Consider the following 22,355-nt stretch of genomic DNA (forward strand, 5'->3'; position numbering starts at 1 on the left):
AAAACTGTGTTGTCCCACGACTCCAGATTGGCTCTTTATGCCCCAAAATGCCTTGCCTTGTATTTTTCAATTGAGGGGGGTCCCCCCCTCGGCGTGCCTCAGTTTCCCCCAGCGGGGAGCAGACGATGCCCCCCGGGGGTTGCTGTGCCGCGGCCGCGGGCTGCACCCCGGGGCTGATGTGCGGGGAGAGGGGAGGGGGGTGGGTGGCGGCCGAGGGGGGGGGCGGGGGGGCGGCGTGGCGGCGGCGGGAGCCTGTCCCTTTAAAGGGGCAGCCGCGGCCCCATCTGATGCGGCGGCTCCAATCAGCGGCCCTCGGGCTCTTGGCAGCCGGAGCCGCCGCCGCTCCGCATTCCTCCGTCTTCCTAAAAGGGGCTAACATGGCGATGGGCAGGATGAGGTGAAGAGGAGGAGGAGGAGAGGAAAAGAAAAAAAACAGGAAAAAGGGGAAAAAAAACCGAAGAAAAGGAAAAAGGGGGAGAGAAAAAAAAAAGGAGAGAAAAAAAAATAAGAGGGACGGGGGATGCAAGCAGGGCTGGCAGCGGCGGCGCGGTAATTTCCTCCCCCCCCCTCCTCCAAAAGGCAAAGAAAAAAAAAAAAGCAAAAAAGCCGGCCAAAAAAAAAAAAAAAAGGCAAAAAAAAAAAAAAAGCAACCAACCCAGCAAACCACCCAACCCAACATTTCTTTTTTTTTCATGGAGAGCAAAAACCCCAGGCAAGCGGAGGAGGACCGGGACTCCTTTGCGCGGAGACCTTTGCATCAAAATGGTAGAGCTCGCACCCCCCCTTTTCCCTTTTCTCTTCTTCTTTTATTTTCCCTCCCCCCCCCCCTTCCCACCCCCCCTCCCCGCTCCCGGGGCTTTGCTGACTTTGCAACGGCCTCCGAAACTTGCCCAAATCCTTGCAAGGGCGGTGGAGGTGGGTTGCGGGGGGGAGGGTTGCATGGGGGGGCCCGGCGGCATGCGGCATCCTCGGGTGGGGGGGGGGGGCCGGGGGCGCGGGGAGGGGGGGTCCAACCACCGCAACCCACCCGTGCAATGGGCTGGGTGTTTGCATTGCAAGCCTCCTTTTTTTTTTTTTTTTGGGGGGGGGGAGCTGCATGGGGCCCCCCGTCCTTGTCGTGTGTGGGGGGGAAAGGCTTGCATTTGGTTAAAATTGCCAAAAAAAATGACCCCCCCAACCCCCCTTCCATGCAGAGGCCCTGTTTGCGGGGGGTGGGGGGCTGCGGGGGGTGGGCTTGTCCTCGCCCGTGGGGTGCCTTGAGGGGGTGCTGGGTCTGCTGGGGGGGTGTGGGGGGGGGGTGTGCGCAGCAGGGCCTGACACCCCACCCCCCCGTGGGGGGGGGGGGCCGCGCGGCCCAGCGCCCCTAAGGCTGTTGGGGGCCGCTCGCCCCGGCCCCCCCCAGCCCCACCGCAGGGCTCCTGCTCGGGGGTCACTGAGCAGATTTGGGGAGAAGGTGGAGGCGGGGGTGGGGGGGGGAAACTTTTCGAGGCGCCCGGTCGCCCAGGCCGGAGGATCCGCAGGCGTTGCGGGAGCGCAGGAGCTGCCGCTTCCTCGGCCTTTTTTTTGTTCCCCGGATGACTCCATCATTTTGCTAATTCCTCGTCCGTCCGTCCGTCCGTCCGTGTGTGTCCCCCCACCCCCCGGCTCGCTCCTGCCCTGCCACCGGGCCCCCTTTTTCCCAGAGGGATGCTCGGCTCCCCCCGATACCCCGGAGGAGCGGGGCACGGCGAGGGTGCAGCATCCCACCCCGCTTCGGGTGCGCAAAGGGATTTTTCCACGCTTTCTCATCAAAAAAATCATAATAATAATAACGGAGGGAGGCTCCTTGCACCGGGAGCCTCGCAGCCGGGGCTCTCGCCTGTGGCTGTGACCTATTTTAGAGGCCGGGGGACTTTTGGGGGGGTCCGTTTGACTTGCAGCGAGCAGGCCTGAGCCGGGAAGATGCAGAGGAAATCCTTCGGGATGTGCCGTGCCCAGGGGACGAAGGTTCCCGGTGTCCTGCTGCCTCCCCCATCCCTAAAAGTGTGGGGTTGTGATTGCCCCAGCGATGGCTCCGTGCCCGTAATAACACCCTGGGAGGTGTTCGAGCGGCTTTTCGGAAAGGGAAGAAAGTGCAAGCTTTGGGGGAAAAAAAAACATAAAGAAACAATGCTGAGCCGGCGTGGGAGATGACGGCCGGGCTGGGGCTCAGCACCCCCAGGCCCCAAACTGGGGGTAACCTCAGCCGGGTGTGGGTTTGTGCCGGTGAAATTCCTGCTGGCGTTAAATTGGTTGCTGAAACCGCCCCTGCATCCCCTCCGGAGGGAGATGCTGGTGGGGACCTCCCCGAGTTGGACCGCGGGAGATCCGGGGGTGGTTTTTGGGAGCGTTTCTTACCCTGAGGTGGGGATGGAGATGCCCGGAGCCCACCCGAGCCCTGGGAAGAAGAAGGGGAAAAGTTGGGAATTAAACCTTTCCCCCACACCCAGCCTCAGCAAGAACCGGAGGAAAATTTGCTTTACGGAGCAAAAATCTGCCTTGGAAAGAGATTAAGGGATTTATTTATTTATTTATTTATTTATTGCCCTGCATCTGGGGTGAAACCTCGCTGAGCGCAAACGTTTCAGCTCTGACCACGGACTTTCCCTGAGGATGCCGGCTGGGCTAAACGCCGCTCCGGGGGCTTTGCCGGGGCATCCGGAGCGTCCCCTTCACCACCCGGCTTGGCTTCACGGCGGAGCTTTGTTCTCCCCGCGAGGAATTAACGGCGCGTTAGGTTATTACCAGGCAAACGCCGGAGTCGGGTGAGATAAATGGCCTTGTATTTCTCTCTCACGTCTGGAGGAGAGGCATGTCACCCCCTTCATAAAAATAACCCGCTGCTGCCTTTGGAGATGTCTTCTTCTTAAAAGGGAGGGAGAAGCAGGAGGTTGCCTATGAGTCGATTAAATATTGGTTATTTTTAAGATGCAGATTTTTCTGCTTAAGGAAAAAGAGGGAGAAACCTTTTGCGGATGAACTGAATGTGTCAAAACATCACAGGGTCTTTGAAGGTTTCAGGGGAATCGCTGATTTCCCCATCTTCCCTCCTCGCTCCAGCTGGAGGAGAAAACTAAGGGCGCTGCCAGGTTTAAGCCTTTTTAGATGGGAATGTGGCGATGGCCGTGACAAAACGCTCTCTGGGAAGAGAGTTTGTGTGGCCCCGGAAAAGGGGATGCCCAGGTCCCCGCGTGTTTTACATCCGAGACGTCCCCTGACATCCCGTGGGATGGATCTGTGGTCCCTGAGAGGTCGGAGGAGCGGATGCCGGTGGGGAGGATGAGCTCAGGGCTAGGCTCTGTGCCACCTGCCCCTAATTTTTCCTCTCTTATTTCTAAAGGAAATGCGTTGTGTTGCGTTGGTGGAGCGGTATTGGCAGGGCAGGGCTGGCCCCGTTGGGCTCCCCGCGTGGGGACACCTGGGGACTTGTCCCCGTGCCCTTTGGGGCTGCTGTCCCCTCTTCAGCCAACCTCGGTGCTTTGGCTGCCTCTCCTGATGGTGAAACCTGGGATGACTTTGGATATGGGGAAAGACTAGCCAAGGCGGTGCAGATGTGATGGGTAGAGGACTTAATTACAATAAATTGTCTTTTTTTAATTATTATTTTTATGATTATATATTTTGCCTGGAGCCAGGGCTACTAACCCTGCCTGAGTTAAAGCCCTGCTCCCTGAGCTGCTGGATTTGCTGGGCGGCCGTGATAAAAATAAGCCATTTTAATACACGTTCATAAAAACGGGGAAGTGTTGGGCAGGAAGGATGGCTGGACCAGGGGAGCATGGCTGGTGCTTCCCAAAGAGCCCCAGTCAAGGTTGGGTTTGGGATGGAGCTGAAAATGGGGACCACGCCTGGGTCAGGGCTTGGAGAGGATGCTCCGGGGTGGAAAGCCCTGCCCAGGATGCTGCAAGAGGCTCAACCTTGGACCTCTCTGGTAATTTTGTGGTGTGGAGTTGGGTTAGAAAATGCCGTGGGTTAGAGTCTGATGGGAGCCAGGTGTGGGGCAAACCTTGGAGGTGTCATATCCCGTCTTGCTGTTGACCCACCTGGAAGGTCTCGGTGGCTTCCCTGGGGATGGGCACCGCGGTGCCGGGCTCGGGGTGCTGCTGTCTGGTGCCGGCCTAATTCAGCAGCATGTGGGAGGAGGCATCGTGCCTCCATCCACCTCGCTTTTGGGGGGTCTCAGCCTCTTCCCGGCCATTGCGTGGCAGCAGTTGGGTGTGGGCTGGCTCGGGGGCACACGATGGCCTCAGCCTGTCCTCAAGCTGTGCCCTGGCTGCCCTGTTGCACCCATCCGCGTTCCCCACACTGCATTTGGGGTCTCTGGGAGTCCTATGAGCCACAGGGTGTTTGGTGCACCACTGGCTCGACTGCATCCATCCCCTCCCTTGGTGGCACTGGGGGCACCGGTAGGGTCCCGAGGGCACGATGCTTGCCTCCTCCCTGGCCTTGTGCGGTTCACGCCGGGCTGGGCAGCGGTCCGGAGCCGGCCCCTGGCGCAGCCGCTTGGCCGACGGCCCGGCTGGGGAGGTCAGCCTTGGGTTTTGTCCTCATTTCCTCCCTCTATCTTCCCTCTGCTTGTTTTTCTCGGGCAGGGGAGGGAGGGGGACAGTGGCTTTGCATGTGTGTACCCCCCTTAGGGCTCTTCCACGCCGGCGGTGACTCCGTGGGGGTTCCCGCATCCCCCAGACAGGAGGGCAGCATCCCATCGCACGGCATGCTGCCATGCCAGGGCAGCGGCTGGGGCCACCTCCGTCAGCCAGGTGTCACTGGCTGTGCCAGGCGCTGGCGGGGACCCCACGGCTCGGCCGCGTTTGGTGTTTGCCAGGAGGATGCCAGCTCTGCCGAAATCCAGCTGCAGCCACTCGGGGTTTAACCTTGCTACGGGCTTAGCGCAGATCTTGAATTACCCACAGAGCTTTTGCACCTCATGTTGGGTCTGGCTGAGCTGCACCCAAAGAAACCCTGCTTGGCCCTGACCGAGGGGGCAGGGACAGACGGACGGGTGCGTCCAGCCCGGCTTCGGTGCCTCCACTCTCCAACCCTAAGGACTGGGGCATGTCCTGGGCTGAAAGTAACGTGGCGCTGGGCGGAAGCCTCAGTATTTTTGCAGCAGGGATGCTGTGTTTGCGCAGGGGATGGCACTCGCCTTCGCGCGTGTCGGGGTGGACGCTGAGGTTACCGGAGCCGACCTCAGGGCTGGGCAATGCCGTTGCCCTTGGTGGAACAGAGGGGCGGTGTCCCCGAGGCTGTCACAGTGGTGGTGGCATCCCCCGGGAGGTGGTGGTGGCATCCCCTGGAGCAGCTTTGCAGCGTTGCCTCACTGGACTGGTTTGGGGATGGGGGGTGATGGCAGGGTTGGCCCATCCGTCCGTCCTTCCAAAGCATTGTTGTGGCTTTGCAGCTCTGTGCGCAAAAGAAAAGGAGAAAGACACCCAGAGTGGTTGGCAGGGTTTAAAAATTAAAAAAAAAAAAAAAAAAATAGATAAGAAAGCAACCAGCCATTAACCGTCTGCGGGCTCTGCTGCTGGGAAGCCAGTGCCCGCTCCCAGCGGGGCCAAGTCTTGTATTGCTCATCCCACCTCGTCACCCCGCTCTCCCCAAGCTGTGGGTGGCCGCGGCGCTTACAAGAAAAGCCCGGATGAACCTTCTCCCCATTTGCAGAGGCGGCTCCCTGGCTGCCGGGGGACAGGGATGGGGGAAGGATTTGTCCCCGTTCCCTTGCGCTGAGGATGGTCCCGCTGGGCCTGGCGCTGCCGCCGGCTTCCCAGGCTGCTCCCTGGAAAAGCGTCTTTGAGCCGAAGCCTGTAAATGTTGGATGCTATAAAAAACCCACAGAAACAACCAAAGGGGAGGGGAAAAAAAAAAGCCTGGGAAGCATCTGACTGTCCCCTACCTGGGCTAATGATCTTTTTCTCTTGCACAGAGGCTGGGAGGTGTTTTTCAGGGTGCCTGACACCCCAGGGTGGGACAGGTTCTGGGAGCATCGCTGCGCCCCTTCCCTTTGCTTCCTCTCCCTGGAGCCTCTCTGTGGCTCTATTTTCAGCAGCCACAAGCCTCTGAGATGGCACATAGGGAAAATCACCATTTTAGACGGTGTCACCACCATCCTAAAGGACGTGGCCATCCCCAGCCTCCGGAGCTGGGATGGGACCGTCCCCGGCGAGCGCCTGGTCCAGCCCCGGCAGCATCCCGGCGGGCAGGACACTGGCAGCGGGTGCTCGGGGCCGTGTCGGCCGGCGCCTCGCCAGGCGGGGCTGCGGCCGAGCTATTGTTTTCCCTTCCTGCTTGTTTTTCCGGACAACCTTCCCCTAATTAAATAAAAACACCCGTCAGAGAAGCAAGCAAACCCCCTCACCCCAGGCACGGTCCCGTGCCACGGGAGGGCGAAGCGCCCGTGGGAGAGGTCCCCAGGGCAGGGGCGATGGGCAAGCAAAGGGGCGAAGGTAGGCGATAGGCGAGGGAAGGGCATGTTGGGATGTGTTTTACCCCGCTGCTGGTTTTCCATGCACGGCTGTGGTCCAAAAATGGGTGGTTTTGGCTATGTATGTGATGTGTACGGTCCAGGCAGCGCTGCTGGTTCTGGGGTGGCTTCATCCCGGTGCATCCCGGTTTGGGGAGTCGTGGGAAGACGCAAGCATCCCATCATCCTTAAAAAAAAAAACCCCTATATGGCCTCAAAACTATGGAGAAAAGGCTGAATGTCTCATCCGAGGGTCTTGAAAGCAGAGGGCAAATTATAGGGGATTAAGGATTAAAGCCCAAAGTGTGGATGTTCTTCGAATTTCTAACGATTCGCCTTCGTATCATTTGAATTAATCTGTAAAAATAGAGTTTTAATGCTGTTCCTTTCTTTAGCAAAAGTCAAGTTGTGGCATTAAACAGTTTCAACCAAGTTACTCCTCCCTGAAAGGCAGCATTGCTCAAATTGAGAATAGGGCATGGGATTTTTTTTTTTTCTAGAGGAGCAAATGCAAAGATTGTACTCAGCTACTTATTAAAGCACTTTTCCTTAATGCAATTTAATAGTGAAGGTCAATGGTAAACGTTTCGGTGGTTGCGAATGATACTGAAAAGCAGGTTACTGTTTTTCCCGGGCATTCTGGGGCTGAAAAACGTTAAGGAAATCCCCAGATTTTGTGCTGAATGGAAACTGGTTCGCAGGCAGCTGGTCTAACCGTCCTGCCCGGTGTGAGGCGGGGACTTGGATGTGCTTTTTTATGCTGCAAACCCGGTCTTTGTGCTTCTACGGGAGAGAGGTATTCGTGGTCCTCGGTGCTCCGGTGATGAAGGCAATAGAGGTGGCTGTAAATAAAGAGAGGCCGGTGAATGTCAGAGATGGTCTCTTGGGGAGCTGCAGATTTGAGTATTTAAATGTACCCAGGGTGACCCGACCTACTGGTCCCTCGGGGGGGTTTATCGCTGCAGGAGCATTTAGGGATCCGTCCCTTTATACCTGCAAAGATAAAGAGCGTTTTCTCTTAGCGCAGTGATTTAAATCCAAGGGAGGTGATCGGGTGTTGGTGTGGCGGTTTGGGAAACTGAGGCACGTGGGTGGAAGGAGAGTGGGGTCATTCTTGGGCTCCATCTCCTCTAGGGGGATTTTCAGTGGCTTCTCCAGGAGAGGCTGCCCTGGTCCGGCGAGCATCAGCATCTGCTTTGGCCGCCACTCCTCTATATCGCTCTTATCTCTTCCTCACGTTCCCCGCCATGGGGGCTCAGCCGAGCTGCATCCCTCGGTCCTCCCCTCACCCCGAGCATCCTCCCCGTCCTCCGGCCGCCCTCCTGCCCCGCCGGCCGTTTCGGGATGGGGCTTTGGCAGCACCGCTTGAAAACGTTCTTAAAATAGAGCCGGAGGGCAGCGTCGGGGCGGGGAGGGCTGTCTGGAGGCACCGCCGTCCCCTCGGGGTGGGGACTTCGCGGCCACGCTGCTTTCGAATAATTTTTATGGGGTTTTTCTCGGTGCTGATGAAGCCAGGGCCCTGCCTGGAGGATGGCAGCGTGTGGAGGGGGCTGGCAGTTTTGGGGTTTGCTCCGGTTTGATGCACCCAGCAAGCACCCCAAGTCCAGGCTCGGGTTGGGAATGGGAAGGGTGACCTGCTCCTGTGGGTGCTGAGCTGCTTGTGGGGCTAAACCAACCCAGAGGGCCAAGGTGGTGATGGTGGAAGAGAGCAAAGCTGTGATTTTTTTTTTTTTAAATAAGTATTTTTAGAAATATTTTTTTAAAAAAAGTATTTTTTAAATATTTGGTTTTTTTAAAAAATATATATAAAATATTTGTGTTTTCCCAGGGGAAGGGTAATGGATTTAACCTTCCCATTAATCCCAATTAATCGGGCTTCTCTGCTCCGATGGGACTGCAGGGACGGGAGCTGCCGGAGGGGTATTTTGGGGCAAGTTGGGGTCTTTCTTGGGATCTCACCCCGACGGGCGCCTCTCGTCTTGGCTGGGGCTCCGGCTCCAGGCGAGCTCGCGAAAAGCATCTGATAGCAATAAAGAGCAGAAACCTCCCGCTGACAAGCCTGGGCTGAAGTCACCGACGGGACGCAGCCAAGACACGCATTGTCCTCGCCGCTGCTGGGACTGATTAGAGCCGCCTGGCAAGCCCCGGCGCTGGGTGAGGGGTCAGCCCTTCTTGCCAAAAAACCTCGATCCGGAGCAAAAAAAAAAACAACTAACCCAAAACCCAGCTTTTGTTTTTCAGGCTGGGCTGGAAATGCTGCCCGGTGGACCCAATTCCCCCTGTTTTGCACCCGTTTCTCCACAGCTGCGGCCGTGGGGCTATATGGGGAGCGAGGTGAGATGGATCCCAGGAGGAAAAAACCTGAATTAGCTTTTTTTTTTTAATAGCAAAAGCAAAGCAGGGGAGTCCCTGGCAAACAGCAGTCCACTCCGCTGAGAGCTTGCTGTCTCTTCGGCATTTGATATTTATTATATCATTATTTATTTTCTATGCGCTCGGGGGGGCTGAGCCATCCCAGCTCCTCCCGTCGAAATGTCCTTGGCAGTCGCGAGGCTTAGAAAATGGGGGAGGTGGATGGATGTTCCAGCTGGGATGCAGCATTTTATAACAAATATATATATTTAGAGTGTTTATATATTTATGTATCTGTGCATTGATATATTTATATATATGAGAGTTTAATTACATATAAACGAATATACAAAATTCTAAAAATATATACAGAAATACATCTAAACCCCCCTCTTTAACTACCCCTGTGCCCCACTCCAGGCTGCAGAGCCAAGAGTTTGGAGAAGAGCTGGTTTTTTTCCCCTGTTTTCCCGGGTGCGAGTGTTTGCTGGGGCTCTCGGGGGACACCGGGCCCATGTTGGTTGGGCGGGTTGGTTGCGGAGCAGAAATTCATTGAAAATGAAAAATTTTGGCAGGGAGGGGTTTTTTTTTTTTTTTTGCTTGTTGAGAAAACAGAGAAAAGAACACCCTTTTTTTTATTATTGACACATTTTTGCCTGGGTGTGCTTTTGCCTTTGGCTCACCAAGAAAAAAAAAAAAAAGACAAACAAAACATGGAATTGCTGGAATTCGTGTGTTGATCAAGAGCTGCCATTTGTCCCAGAAAAAATGGGAGCTGAGAAACTCTTTTTGGAGCAGGAGGTGGAGGATAAACCCTCCATCCCTGCCGCTGTTCTGCGCCACATCCTTGGTCACATCCCGCAGTGGTGGGGAAAGAGGCTGGATCCGTCTCCATCCATGAATTGGGTGTTCGGCACAGAGAGCCAAAGGGAAGCAGAGGGAAAGGGGATATCCCACCTGCTTTTAATACAGGGCATGGGATTCAGGGGGTGGGATATCCCTTGCATTTGGGATGCAGCTGGTAAACCCATCCTGGGGCTCAGGTATCCCCAGGAGAGGCGATGAGCACCCAGGGGTGGTCCGCGCCATGCAGAATCCGTGTGAGCTCAATTCGATATCCAGCAAAGGCAGCCTGGGGAGTGCTGGCAGTCACAGCATTTCCCAGCCTGGGGATGCTGCTCCCTGATTTGAATTTTTCCAGGTAGTGCCTTTCCCCAGGTGATTTAAAATGGGCATTTAAAGAAGCGCATAGATCATCTCGGTGAATCCAGCTACCAAGTTAGCTGCTAGGGTGAGTCAGGGCACGCGGTGTAATTCAGCAAATATTAGAGGATATTGTGGTTTATGTAATTATCTTGTAGAAGCAGAGAGGTTTAAAATCCTACTTTCCTTCTATTTAGTGGGTTAAATCTCAGCTGGTGCCTAAAATTGGCTACCTGCGTGGGGCAAGTGTCCCCCGGGGTCTCACCTGTTTCACAAGGTCAAGGCATCCCCTCTCCTGCGTGACATCTCCTCTGCATGAGTGTGCAGAGCTGAGCCAGGCTTTGGACGTCCTTGGTGGTGGGGTGGCCATGGTACCCCCTACCCAGGCTGAAGGGATGTCAGTGGGTGCTCGTATGGCCTTGGCCTGGCCTTTCGTTGGGCTTTTCTCTGCTGCAGTTGAGTCTCCCAGACTCAAGCTGATGGTGGAGCTTCTTGGTTGGCATCCCCAAGCTGGGCCTAGTGGTAGAACTCCTTGGTGTTTCAAAGCTGGGTATGGTCGTAGAGCTTCTCGGTTGGCATCTCCAAGCTGGGGCTGGTAGTGGATCTTCTCAGTTGGCTTCTCTGACTTGGGAAGTATGGATAGGGATGGGTGGCATGGCCAGGCGGGTGTTTTCCTGGGGAAAGAGCCCTCCTGAATGGTTTTATTTCCTTCCTCCCCACAGCTGATAGTCGAAAAAACGACTGACTACCCTTCGGCTGAGTACTCCCTGGTGGAGGATGTAGCCCTCCACTTCACGTGTTTGATGGACAGACTGAACGAGCAGCGCCTCTTTCAGCCGGACCTGTGCGACGTGGACATCGTGCTGGTGCAGCACAAGAGCATCTTCCCGGCGCACAAGGGGGTCCTGGCGGCCTACAGCCAGTTCTTCCATTCCCTCTTCACCCAAAACAAGCAGCTGCAGCGCGTGGAGCTCTCCCTGGAGGCCCTCACCTCACAGGGCCTCCAGCAGATCCTCAACTTCATCTACACCTCCAAGCTCCTCGTCAACTCCTGTAATGTGCAGGACGTGCTGAACGCGGCCGCCGTGCTGCAGATGAACAACATCGCCTCCTCCTGCCAGGACCTCCTCGACACCCGCTCGCTCAGCCTGGCCGCCGACATGGCCCTGCCTGCCGAGGGCTGCGCCGGACCCCCGCCCTACTACTGCGAGATCAAGCAGGAGGTGGATGCCCCCCATCCCAAGATCTACGCCCGGGAAGGCAACGACCCCTACTCCGTGCGGGTGGAGGATGGAGCAGGCGGTGGGACGCTCCCCCCAGGTCCGGCCAAGCAGTACTACAAGGAGGAGAAGGACGGTGGTCCGGGCGCCGTCTGTAAGATGGAAGGCGAAGAGTCCGAGGAGGACCTGGACAGCCAGAGCTCGTACAACCGGGAGCAGATCATCGTGGAGGTGAACCTCAACAACCAGACCCTCAACGTCTCCAAGGGCACGGAGGGGAAGGCAGCTGCCAGCGAGGCGGCCGTGATGGGGCGGCCTGACGGTGATGGGCGTGACACAGAGGAGGATGGGGAGGAGGAGAATGAGGAAGGGGAGGAAGAGGAGGAAGAGGAAGAGGATGCGGAGGTGGGTGAGGAGGAAGAGGAGGAGCACAGTGAGGAGGAAGACCTGGAGGAGACGACAGAAGAGGAGGAGGATGATGATGATGACGAAGATGCGTCGGAGGTGAAAAGGGAAAAGGGTGGGCAGCCCCGCAGAGGCAGCCGGGCATCCAAAGCCACCAAACCGGCCATGGCAACCAGGTCGCAAGAGATGACCAAGGTGGAAGAGGAGGAGGAGGAGGAAGAGGAAGGCCAGCGAGGGAGAAAGAGGAAAAAGGAGCAGGACGGTTTGGGCCAGAAGGTGAAGCTGGAGGAGAAGCAGCACTACCCATGCAAGAAGTGTCCCCGGGTCTTCAACAACCGCTGGTACCTGGAGAAGCACATGAATGTCACGCACAGCCGCATGCAGATCTGCGACAAGTGCGGCAAACGCTTCCTGCTGGAGAGCGAGCTGCTGCTGCACCACCAGACCGACTGCGAGAAGAACATCCAGGTGAGCCAGCCCTGGGGACGTCCCACCAGGGGATGGACATCCCACCAAGGGGGGGAACACCCCACCAAGGCGTGGGGCATCCCACCGGGGATGGACATCCCACCAAGGTGGGGACATCCCACCAAAGGAGGAGTATCCCGCCGTGATGGGACATCCCAGTGAGGGAGGACATCCCACCCAGCTACACTATGGGATGGGCCTATGCTCAAATGATATTTTTGATGTTGTGGGTGGCACATGGCAGACAGGAGGGAACCTTGCTTCTCCCGTGACTCGTGTTCAGGCTCAGGAGGGTCCCACGGTGACATAGGACCGGAGGATATGTGCCGGGGGACTGCGGCTTCCCTTTGGGCGGCCGCGTGGAAACACGGTGTAATTTTTGAGGAGTAATTTTTCTTTGAGTTTATTCAGTTAATCTGGATAATCATTGCGAGCCCCTGATGGAGACACACTCCAGCCGTTCCCACCCAGGCTGAAACCAATTTAGCTTAATTCAAAGATGTGCTGACACGAGTTTAAAATGGTTTTCATCTGCCTTTTGTGCTCTTTAGCTTGCGTATTAGTAAATTTCCGAACGCGTTTGACATCCGTGCGTGGCTCAGGCTCGACATGTCCTTTGCCTAACGCTAACGAGATCCTCGTCTGCATTTGCAAATCGACTCCAGTGAATCGGTGCAGTTTTGGGGGGATAGGTAGGCATCCCGTTGGAGCAGCCAACATGTGAGTTCCTACAGACCCCTCCAACCCATCTCCTAATCCCCAACGAGCTGTTCTGCGTGACGCTGCCACTACTAATTAAAAAAACAACTTCTGGAGAGCTTCTCCCATCGTCCTTCCCACCGCGACTGGATTTTAAATGACCTTGCAGCTCTCCTAGATGAAGGTAACGCAACCCAACTGCTACTGGAGCCCTTCGCTGATGGCACCCCAAATAAAATGGGCGATGAAGGAGATCTCAGTGTTAGGACGTGTGGGGAATACGGAGGCAGGAGCGGTCTGGGCTCAAGCGGCTGAAGGAGCCCCTGCTCACACTGGCCCTTTGGTGCATCTTCCCGATAAAAAACACAGCCCTGAGGTTGCTTTTTTGGGATGCTTCTTCCCAGAATGGATGAGTGTAGCTCTGATACCTGCGTGGCGGTGGCTGTTTTTGGAGCCTTGTGCGATTAAAAATGGGTTTTTCCCAGGATATATCTTCAGGCTCGTCTGCTTTCCTGATGGATAACGTGGGGCTGTCACCTCACTGCTTTTTGTTTGTTTGTTTTTTCTTTCCCCTCTTTTATCCCTTTTCCAGGTCATTTCTGAATAGGATGAACCGCAAGTGCCCGTCCGGTGACCTCCCTCCGCGGAAAACGTGGGTCGTTACCTCTCATGTAGTTGAGCATTTTTAATTTTACAAATAGCCAAATTCACTCCATTTGCTCTGACAATACTGAATAACTTTCTCAATATACGGTGGAATTATAGCTGGATGGAAAAAGGATATTTTTTTACTCTATACCTATAATAGAGATTTTTTTATTGCTTGTTTTTTAACCAGATCCATGGAGGGACTGTCCCTCTTATCCCATTCAGGTCTGCTGTTTTCTTTTGCTGCTTTGTCCCCAGATTTCATCCATGATGCTTTAGGAGTTAGGCTTCATCTCCCTCCCTGAGATCGTTTCCCGTCGCTGGCCGTGGCCCCGGGGACTCCATAGCAGGCATCCTGCCTCCGTCGCCTGAGGAACAATTCATCTTTATCAGGTTGTTTCTCAAAACGTTTTTTTGGCCAGCTTCAGTATGGTTCTCCTCTTAACCCGCAAGAATTTATCTTCTCATTTTTTTTCCCTCATTTGGACGTTACTTCCACATTTTTGAGTGATGCCTCTTTGCGGTAACTGAGGACACAGGGCTGAGCCCTCCAGGGTGCTGGGTCCCAGCCTGGGGGCTTTCCTACATCCGCTGCTTCCCCTCTACCTTTAATTTTAAAATTCCCCTGCAGCCTCTTTCATTTTAAGTGGAGAAAATGGATATTGATGTGTCTTTGATAACAGGCTCTGGTCCTGAAATGTTTCTTAAAGCAGAAATAAAACTGTTCTGATCCTTGGAAGTATTTGCTTAGGAACAGTGAAACTCAGAGGACTACTCATGTTGATAATCAAGCATGGCAAGATGAGGAAGACGAGTGTTGGGAATGCCTCTCTCACCCTCATTTTGCCGCCCAGGCACCTAAATATAAATATATATAGCAAGATACTGTGACTACATGGCATATGGTATATTTTCCATGGTATCACAGCCTCATTCAGTGGAAGATTTGGTTGAAGCCCATCCACGAGCATCTGTTCCTCTGGGTAGGAGAAGGTGGAGGCTGCACTGCTTCAAGCCCTGCTGGGAAATCCCCCCTGGGCTTACTGGTACCACTCGGCTGCTCTGTTGCCAGATGCCTCCAAGGCATGGATTATCTTCTCAAGGCACCTGCAATGAGAAGGGATGGTTTTATCCCAGTTGCCCAAGAGGAAGATGAGTCATGGAGAGATGAAGGGGAAGGAGTGTCCCTTGGCTTCTGGCAGGGTCCTCGGCTGGGTGCTGCCAGCTGTATCCATGCTCCAGCAATGCTTTCCCATGTGGACCTTGCTCTCCTGTCTTTCCCTGAGTGCCGAAGTCACCTCACACTGAAGTTGGAGCTTTTCCTGGGAACTTTCCAAGAAACATTGAACTTGAAGCTGAAACAAATCTCTACCAAAATTTCTTGGGGGACACTTTGCATATCGCGTTATTCTGCTTGTGCTGATGGACTGTTTTTTGGGTCGTTTTGGTCCATCTGGATATGTTTGGAAAACTCATGTAGTGGTAAAGTATCAATAATATCTGCTGAAGACTGAAGTTGCACCACCCTGGCTTGTCCCTTCCTTGTTCCACCACTTCTCCTTGTTCCACCACTTCTCCTTGTTCCACCACTTCTTGTTCCACCACTTCTCCTTGTTCCTATATTCTTTGCAGTCTTCTAATGCACAGAGAGTTGAGGGTTGGTTTTTTTTACATAACAGCTTCACTGTGTGCAAGAATAAAACCCCCGCTTGGGAATAGGGCCTTGGTGCATGACCTGCTGTTCATGCAAGTCTTAATACATCCGTTGATGGAGATGCCACGTCGTTCCCTGGAAAGTCATTGTCCCTTCTTCATCTGATGGGTAGAAATTTGAGTTTTGGAGACTCTGAAGTGACGGTGTCTGTAGCAGGCTGGCTGATTGTTACAATTTTTGATATCTTAGCTGTAGGTTTCAGTGATGTTCCCTTTCAATGGGTGAAGCTGATAGCCTGGTAAAACAAAAATGCTGGTGGTGCCTGGGCACGTTCCCCTGCTTCCCTACCCATCCCCTCTCTCCTTGCAGTGCGTGACATGCGGGAAGGGGTTTAAGAAGCTCTGGTCCCTCCACGAGCACAACAAGATCGTCCACGGCTATGCTGAGAAGAAGTTCTCCTGTGAGATCTGCGAGAAGAAGTTCTACACCATGGCCCACGTGCGCAAACACATGGTTGGTGAGTGCGGGAGGCGCCGGTGCCACGGGGAGATCTCGTTAGGGGTGTTCGTCCATCGTTTTGGCAATGATGGGTGTTTTTTGTCGCTGTCGTGTTGGGAGTTTAGGGCTGGGCTTACTCTTGGGAGAGCTTTCTCACATCAACCCAGGGGCCTTGAAATTTGACTTGGTATTTAACGCTGAACGTAAATCTGCTCAGTGCTGGGTTTGGAGCGATCGAGCATGGTGCTGGGGAAGCTCCTTTGTTGATTTAACCAGGAAAAAAAAGACCTCAGAAGTGATCAAAGGAGGGTTTGAAGTGTAATCATCCTTCCCTTGTAAAAGAGAACCAGACCGTGCCAGCGCTAGGCTTTGAAAAGGAAACTGCAGATGGCAACGGCGGTTGAGTCCCTGGGATCTGCAGGCACCAAAGAGATGCAATAAAAGGGGGGCTTTGGCAGGCAGTTAGGGGCATACCTGATACATTGCTGCCGTGCATCTTCCTGAGGTGGCTTTGGGTTTGCTGGGGTTGGGCGCCAGCGTTGGGAGCAGCAGCGGGGACTTGGGGAGATGGATGCTCGGGGTGCGGGGAGGGTGCCTGACCCGGCTCCTCTCTGCTTCAGCTCACACCAAGGACATGCCGTTTACCTGCGAGACCTGCGGGAAGTCCTTCAAGCGCAGCATGTCCCTCAAGGTCCATTCGCTCCAGCACTCTGGGGAAAAGCCTTTTAAATGTGAGGTAAGGTCCTATGTGTTCTCCCACCCCGTGTCCTCTGAAGCAGGCACAAAACCACTGATTTTGGGAAAGATCTTCCATTTCTTGGGGCTTCCCGTGTGCTTTTTGCCAGCGCAGCTGTACAGATGCTCCCCCCTCTCCCAAACTTCGCATCCCCTCCTGGTTTGAGGGTCCCACCAACCCTATGGTGAAACTGGTGGCCAACGCCAGGATCTCTCTGGTGCCTGGACTTTGCATTCCACCCCAAGCCCATCCAACCTGCAAACCTGGCTGATTATGCCTCGAAAAGCCATTTATTTGGGTTCTTTTGGCAGGGGGGAAGTGATTTCTGCGCTGCTCTGATATGCTGGTGATTCAGGGGGGGTGTAGGGGGTGTTTTGGGTGCTCATGAAGAGCTCATCCCCCTCTCACCCCCACAGAACTGCAACGAGCGCTTCCAGTACAAGTACCAGCTGCGCTCCCACATGAGCATCCACATCGGCCACAAGCAGTTCATGTGCCAGTGGTGCGGCAAGGACTTCAACATGAAGCAGTACTTCGACGAGCACATGAAGACGCACACGGGTGAGAGCTCCTCGCCTTGCCCCCAGCCCCTGCGGGTGGGCACCCTGCGGGGGAAGAGCAATGGGACGGGGGTGGCATCTTTGGGTGGATGGCAAGATGGGGTTTTGGTGGGGGAACGGTCAAGCCACCGGCTTCTCATCCGTCTTCCTCCATCCTTAGGTGAGAAGCCCTACATCTGTGAGATCTGCGGGAAGAGCTTCACCAGCCGCCCCAACATGAAGCGGCATCGCCGGACCCACACGGGTGAGAAGCCGTACCCCTGCGACGTCTGCGGCCAACGCTTCCGCTTCTCCAACATGCTCAAAGCCCACAAGGAGAAATGTTTCCGCGTCAGCAACCCCCTGGCTTCGGACACGGCTGCCCCCCAACCCGCTGCCAGCCCAGCTCCGCTGCCCCCTGGCCCCGGCGTCTCCCCTCTGCCCCTGCCGCTGCTTCATCCCCTTCCACAGACCCTCCCTCCTCCTCCTCACCTACCACCGCCCCCTCCCCTGTTTCCCGCAGGGAGGATAAATTCGAACAACAACTAGGTGCCCCCTACTCCGGCCATGCGCCCGCACGGACTGCTCTGCCCTTCGGGAACGTCTCCCCTATGAGGAGCCAAGGCTTCGCTTGCTCTCTATCCCCCTTCCTCCTCCTTTTGGGGTTGTTTTGGTTGTTTTTTTTCCTTTTTCTCACACGTCATTCTCCGTGGAGAGGAGGAGCAGGAGGGAGTCCCCCCCCACACCAAGGAGCGTGGATGTTGGGTGGGGGGAACCACTGTCCGTCCATAAGGTTGTAGGTAAAAGGCATCGCTCTCCGTTTCATCTTCCCAAGCATTGGCTTCATCTTCATGCTGGGATGCTGGCAGGGCTCGGAGGAGCAGGATGCCATGCTGTCCGGGGTGGAGCTCGCCGGCATCGCGTGCCCGCTCACTAGCCAAATGAATGCGTGCTGGCACTTCGATATTTATAATAAGCCGAAATCTAGCTAGTGGTGCTTGAATCCCTGTACTGTAAAGCTGGTCTTTCAATTCAGGCTCTTTTCCCAAGAGGTTGAGAGGTGGGCATTGCAGAGGAGCCCCCGCCGGTCCCGTCTGCCGGCCCTGGTGGCCTGCGGCGAGTGAGCAGATGTCCCCGTTGGAAAGCCGTCAGCCCACTCTTGTTAGCAGCCCTTGCCATGTCTTCCTTCCCCACGACAGGTTTTCCTCCTCGACAGGTGAAAGCACAAACACCGGCATTGCATCCTGGGGCATCGGCATCTCACTGCCAATTCATTTTTGGGGTGCCCTAAGGGAACCGGGGGTTGGTGTGCCCTTTCTGCTAATCCCAGCATGAGCCGGGCTCCTGGGGATGCGCTGGAGTTGGTGAGGTGTCCCTGGGAGAGCTCAGATGGCCTCGGGACCAGTGGCAGGGTGGCTCCGCGGCATCCTGGGATAAAGGAGCGGGATGCCACCATTTCTCAGCAGAATCAGCCCAGAATAGTGCCTTAACAATTCGAATAAACCCCTGACCAATGGGTGAGCTCCAGGTTGGGTCCCATTGCAAGGTTTAGAGCTAAATCAAGATCGAGTTCAGCCTGATGATGGTGTCCCATCCTCCAGCATGTTGCCCGTGTCGCTCTTCCAAGCTTTACCTCTCCCCATGGGGTTGGCAGCCATTGCCCTGCCCTGGCTTGAGGGGACCAGTGAGGGCTGTGGTTGGTTTGGTGATGCCCCACAGTGCTGATTAGCACTTCTCCAGTCACATTGTGCTTGTTGAAGTTGAGCTGGTCTTCGGCTTCACTTATTTGGGCTGGCTTTGTGCTGGCAGAGGAGGAGCAGAAGGCGGCTTTGCCGTTACCTTTTTGTCGGACGCTGGGGTTCAAGCTGGGTCTCTCGCTGCTGTGCTCTGCCCCAGGGTGTTGTGTTTTGGCCTGACCGTGACTGTGTGGTCTCTCTACCTAGGGAAGTGTCCCCTTTGGGGTCGGGGAGAGCTGGGAGCGCTGCAGAGCATCCAACATGGGCAGAGAGGTGCCAGCCAAGAGGTGGGGGGCGTTGCAGCTGATGCCTTGCTCCCAAGGGCAGCAGTGTGGATGCATGTGGACGTGGGTCAGGTCACAGAGGAGGTGGTGAGGAGGGCTGTTGAGAGGCAAGGAGGAAGAGAGGCCACTGAGAGGCTGCGGAAGCCCTTTCCCATTTGCACCTCAGTCTGGGCGATAGCTGGGTGCTGGGGACAGTGAGCCACACCTGGCTCTGCAAGAAGTCTTGCTGCTTCGTCTCCTGGACCAAATCAGCAAAGCACTTGGGCAGTGTTGGGAGGATTCAGCCAGGAGGTTTGCTGATCAGGGACATGCAGGATCGTTAGCCTCATAGGGACAGTACAGCAGGGCACCCGCTGTTGTCCCGAGCGCCATTTGAGGTGATGGGTTAGGTGACTGATGTCCCCTTGTGAGTGGTGCCCCTCATGCCTGATGTCTCTTGGAAAGCTGGCTGCTCTTGTGGATGTCAGCATGTTGGAGCAACAAATTGCTTTTCATCCTCACGTTGGCTGGGATCCTGTGGGGCCCCGGCACCGCAGTCAGTGCCAATGAGCTCACCCTCATCTCCATCGGCTCTGAGCAAAGCGAGGGTGCTATGGCAGAGCTGCCTCACCATACTGACCTTCTCAGATAGGTACCAAAGGCTTCTTGCTTTCCTTCCTCCATGACTCTGGGCTTATTGGGATGGTACAAAGCCTTCTCAAACACACACCTGTGAGGGATGTGGGCACTCAGTTCTTGGGGCCATTGGCTTTCTAAAGGGACCATGACCCAGACTGGAAGACAATTGCTTTAGAGAAGCCTTCAGTGATGCCCTTGGAGGTGTTGGAGGGCCTCAGTAGAGTGGTCCATGCTGTCTCCTCCTCCACTGCCTCCCAGACCCTGTCGCCTCGGGCTCCCTTGCATTTCTTTCCCCTCACATAGCCTTTATGGGGGATGGGAGTATTGCACCTGGGGGAGGACACACCTTGCCAGTAGGATCTTCTGTGATGGAGCCTGTCAGCCTGCCTGGCTGGTAAACTTCCCTCCAGCAAAGCCCCACACCAACATATGCCCCCTTGTACCTGGAGGTGGCTTTCCCTGTCCCAGTTCATCCTCTCCTGTGAGGATCTGTCCCGCTTGGACGTCACTGTGAGATGAGAGCTCCTTGTTGAGGCTGGAAGTCCAGCAGAAAGCCCAGAGACTGATCCCAGCCACGTCCGATCCCCTTCGAGAGCCTGCTCGGAGAGCCGCTTGGAGACGTCGAGATGTGACCATGCACACAGCACTTTGGAGAACCAGATCCCTGCTGCTTCCTCCCCTCTCCAAGGCCTGGGCAGTTCCCAGGAGTCCTACACAGCCTCCGAGCCCTTTTGTCTGCACCCTTACTCGGCCCCAGTGTGTCTCTTCATGTCTGGTTTTCGTTAATGTACTAAGAGCTCAGATGAGTCACTCCTGCAGTGTCTCATCCCGCATCCATCCCGGTCAGCCCCGTTGGCACCCGTTGGGTTAGACGGGGCAGGAGGCGGGGGAGTTGGGTCCGTTGTTTTCAAGCTTTTTATATTTTATTTTAATTTTTAAAAAAAAAAATATGTTTTTTGTTTAACTCTTGCACCTTAATCTCTCACATCCCTTCTTCGACAGACCGCGAGGGTGGAGAGGGGCTTGATTTCCATTACGCAGTTCATGAATATGCCGCAACGCAACGTTCAGCTGACAACTCTGCCCACAAGCCTAACCCCAGACCACTCCGGGTTTGAATTTTTTTTCCCCCTTCATTTGAACACTGGGGAGGGAGGGAGTCATGGGGAGGGTCATTTTTGGTTTATATATCCCAGGAGCCTGGTAGCACAGACCAGTTAGCCTCATAATGTCCATGAGGCACGGCTGGCCCCTCGGACCACAGCCATAACCCCAGCGCGGTGGGAAGGCGATGGATGGACGGCCGGCGGGTGGGAACGGCTGTGACAGTGCAATAGAGACAAGCATCCGCTGCTAGACAATTCCACTGATAAAACTCTTGGTTTGCCTGAAGTTGAGAGGGAAGGACGGACAGACAGACGCCCTTTGTTCACACGGATGGCGAGAGCTTCCCCACATGCAGCCCTGCCTAGTGACACATAACCACGACAGGAGATGGGTCGAACTTGCAAAGGAAGAAAATAATAATAAAAAAGGAAAAACATTGGAATAAGAACAAGCTCAGCGTGGAACTTGAAGGAAACGAATGAAACCCCAAGCACTTGCCTCAAAACTAGTTTCTCATGCCTGGTGTTCGGCTCCATATTATTTTACGGCATTCAGTATTGGTTGCCCAAACATGCCAAGTTAAGAGTGTATCGGTGGCTCTACTAGTGTGAACAAACTAAACAAAGCACTTTATTCTGTATAGATAAGGGAAGGCGGGGAGGGGAGGGGAAGCTTGGATGCTTTTCGGAAGCGTCTTAAGTAATGTTCTAGGAAATGTATTATTATTATTACTTTTTTTTTATGACCATGTGTAATCAATATATGTTTATCTTTAACTCCAAGTACAGCAGTTACTCTCTTTGGGATGGTGTGATGAGGGGGAGGCTGAGATGGTCGGGTTAGTGCATCAGCATGGGGCCAACTGGGGCAAGGCATTGCCTACTGCAGGAACGGGCAAGTCTTGTCTTGTTGACGGCCCCATTGGCCAATGTCTCTGGGAGGAACCAAGAGGTGCATCAAAGCTGCCTTCCAGGGCACAGCTCACAGTCAGCCTTGGCAGCACGGGCCCAACATGCATCCCCATCCCGAGCCATCTTCTGCCTGGGGGTGCTGGGGCTGCTCTCTGGGTCACCCGCGAGCAAGACAAGTTATGGTAGGCTGTTTTGGGTTGTCCCTAGGGGCCAGGTCCTTGGCCATGCTTTGAAACCTGCTTTTGGCCTCTCACCAAGGCACGTCAGGGGTCAGTGAGCTCTGAAAGAGGTGAGAGGTCAGAATTGGGCTTTTCCACTACGTTCTCCCAGTTTGGAAGTGTTATGACTGTTACCAAAGAGGTTGCAAGTGGAAGGACTGAATCAATAAACGATTTGTCTTTTATAAAAGAAAACCCAAAGCTCCACCACTTTGTTACCTCAGTTTTGGTTTGGTTTGTTGTGTTTTGGGGTTTTTTTTGTTTTGTTTTGGTTTTTTGTTTGTTTGTTTTAATAATCTGTTTTCAGGCAATTGTGTGAGGAGTCAGAGCCCGGCAGGATGGGCTTCCCATGGCATGTTCACCGCTGCCATTGCGTCACACTTTTAGCCTTTGCACTGGGTTTGGTGGGAGGTGCGGGCATGTGTGTCAGACAACTGGACTGCTGTGGGGCCCAACAAAAATATAGCTTTTCAGGGAAGGGCGATGAGTGGGTGGAAGAAGGGGGTTGGTGAGGGCTGAGCTCCTGGGTCCTACTGGCTCCATAAGCTTTGTGTGAGCTGAGCTGGGGATCCCTGAGCTCT

The 22,355-nt window shown here is 54.8% G+C and overlaps 1 protein-coding gene across 2 annotated transcripts; it reads left to right on the forward strand.

Moving 5' to 3' along the window:
- Positions 1–284: 284 nt before the first annotated feature.
- On the forward strand, positions 285–21,233 carry ZBTB47 (zinc finger and BTB domain containing 47). 2 transcript variants are annotated; one of them, XM_064445157.1, is made up of 8 exons: positions 285–549; positions 699–765; positions 10,756–12,126; positions 15,497–15,644; positions 16,246–16,361; positions 16,778–16,922; positions 17,082–17,165; positions 20,541–21,233. In XM_064445157.1, exons 1-8 carry the CDS (start codon positions 521–523, stop codon positions 20,654–20,656), a joined length of 2,076 nt encoding a protein of 691 aa, XP_064301227.1. In that variant the 5' UTR covers positions 285–520; the 3' UTR covers positions 20,657–21,233. The 2 variants fall into 2 exon arrangements, with proteins under 2 accessions (XP_064301227.1, XP_064301225.1); XM_064445155.1 differs by lacking the exon at positions 20,541–21,233 and having other exon boundaries at positions 17,082–17,591.
- Positions 21,234–22,355: the final 1,122 nt, after the last annotated feature.

Source organism: Phalacrocorax carbo, chromosome 2 (genome assembly GCF_963921805.1).
Source record: "Phalacrocorax carbo chromosome 2, bPhaCar2.1, whole genome shotgun sequence".
Lineage (NCBI taxonomy): Eukaryota > Metazoa > Chordata > Aves > Suliformes > Phalacrocoracidae > Phalacrocorax > Phalacrocorax carbo.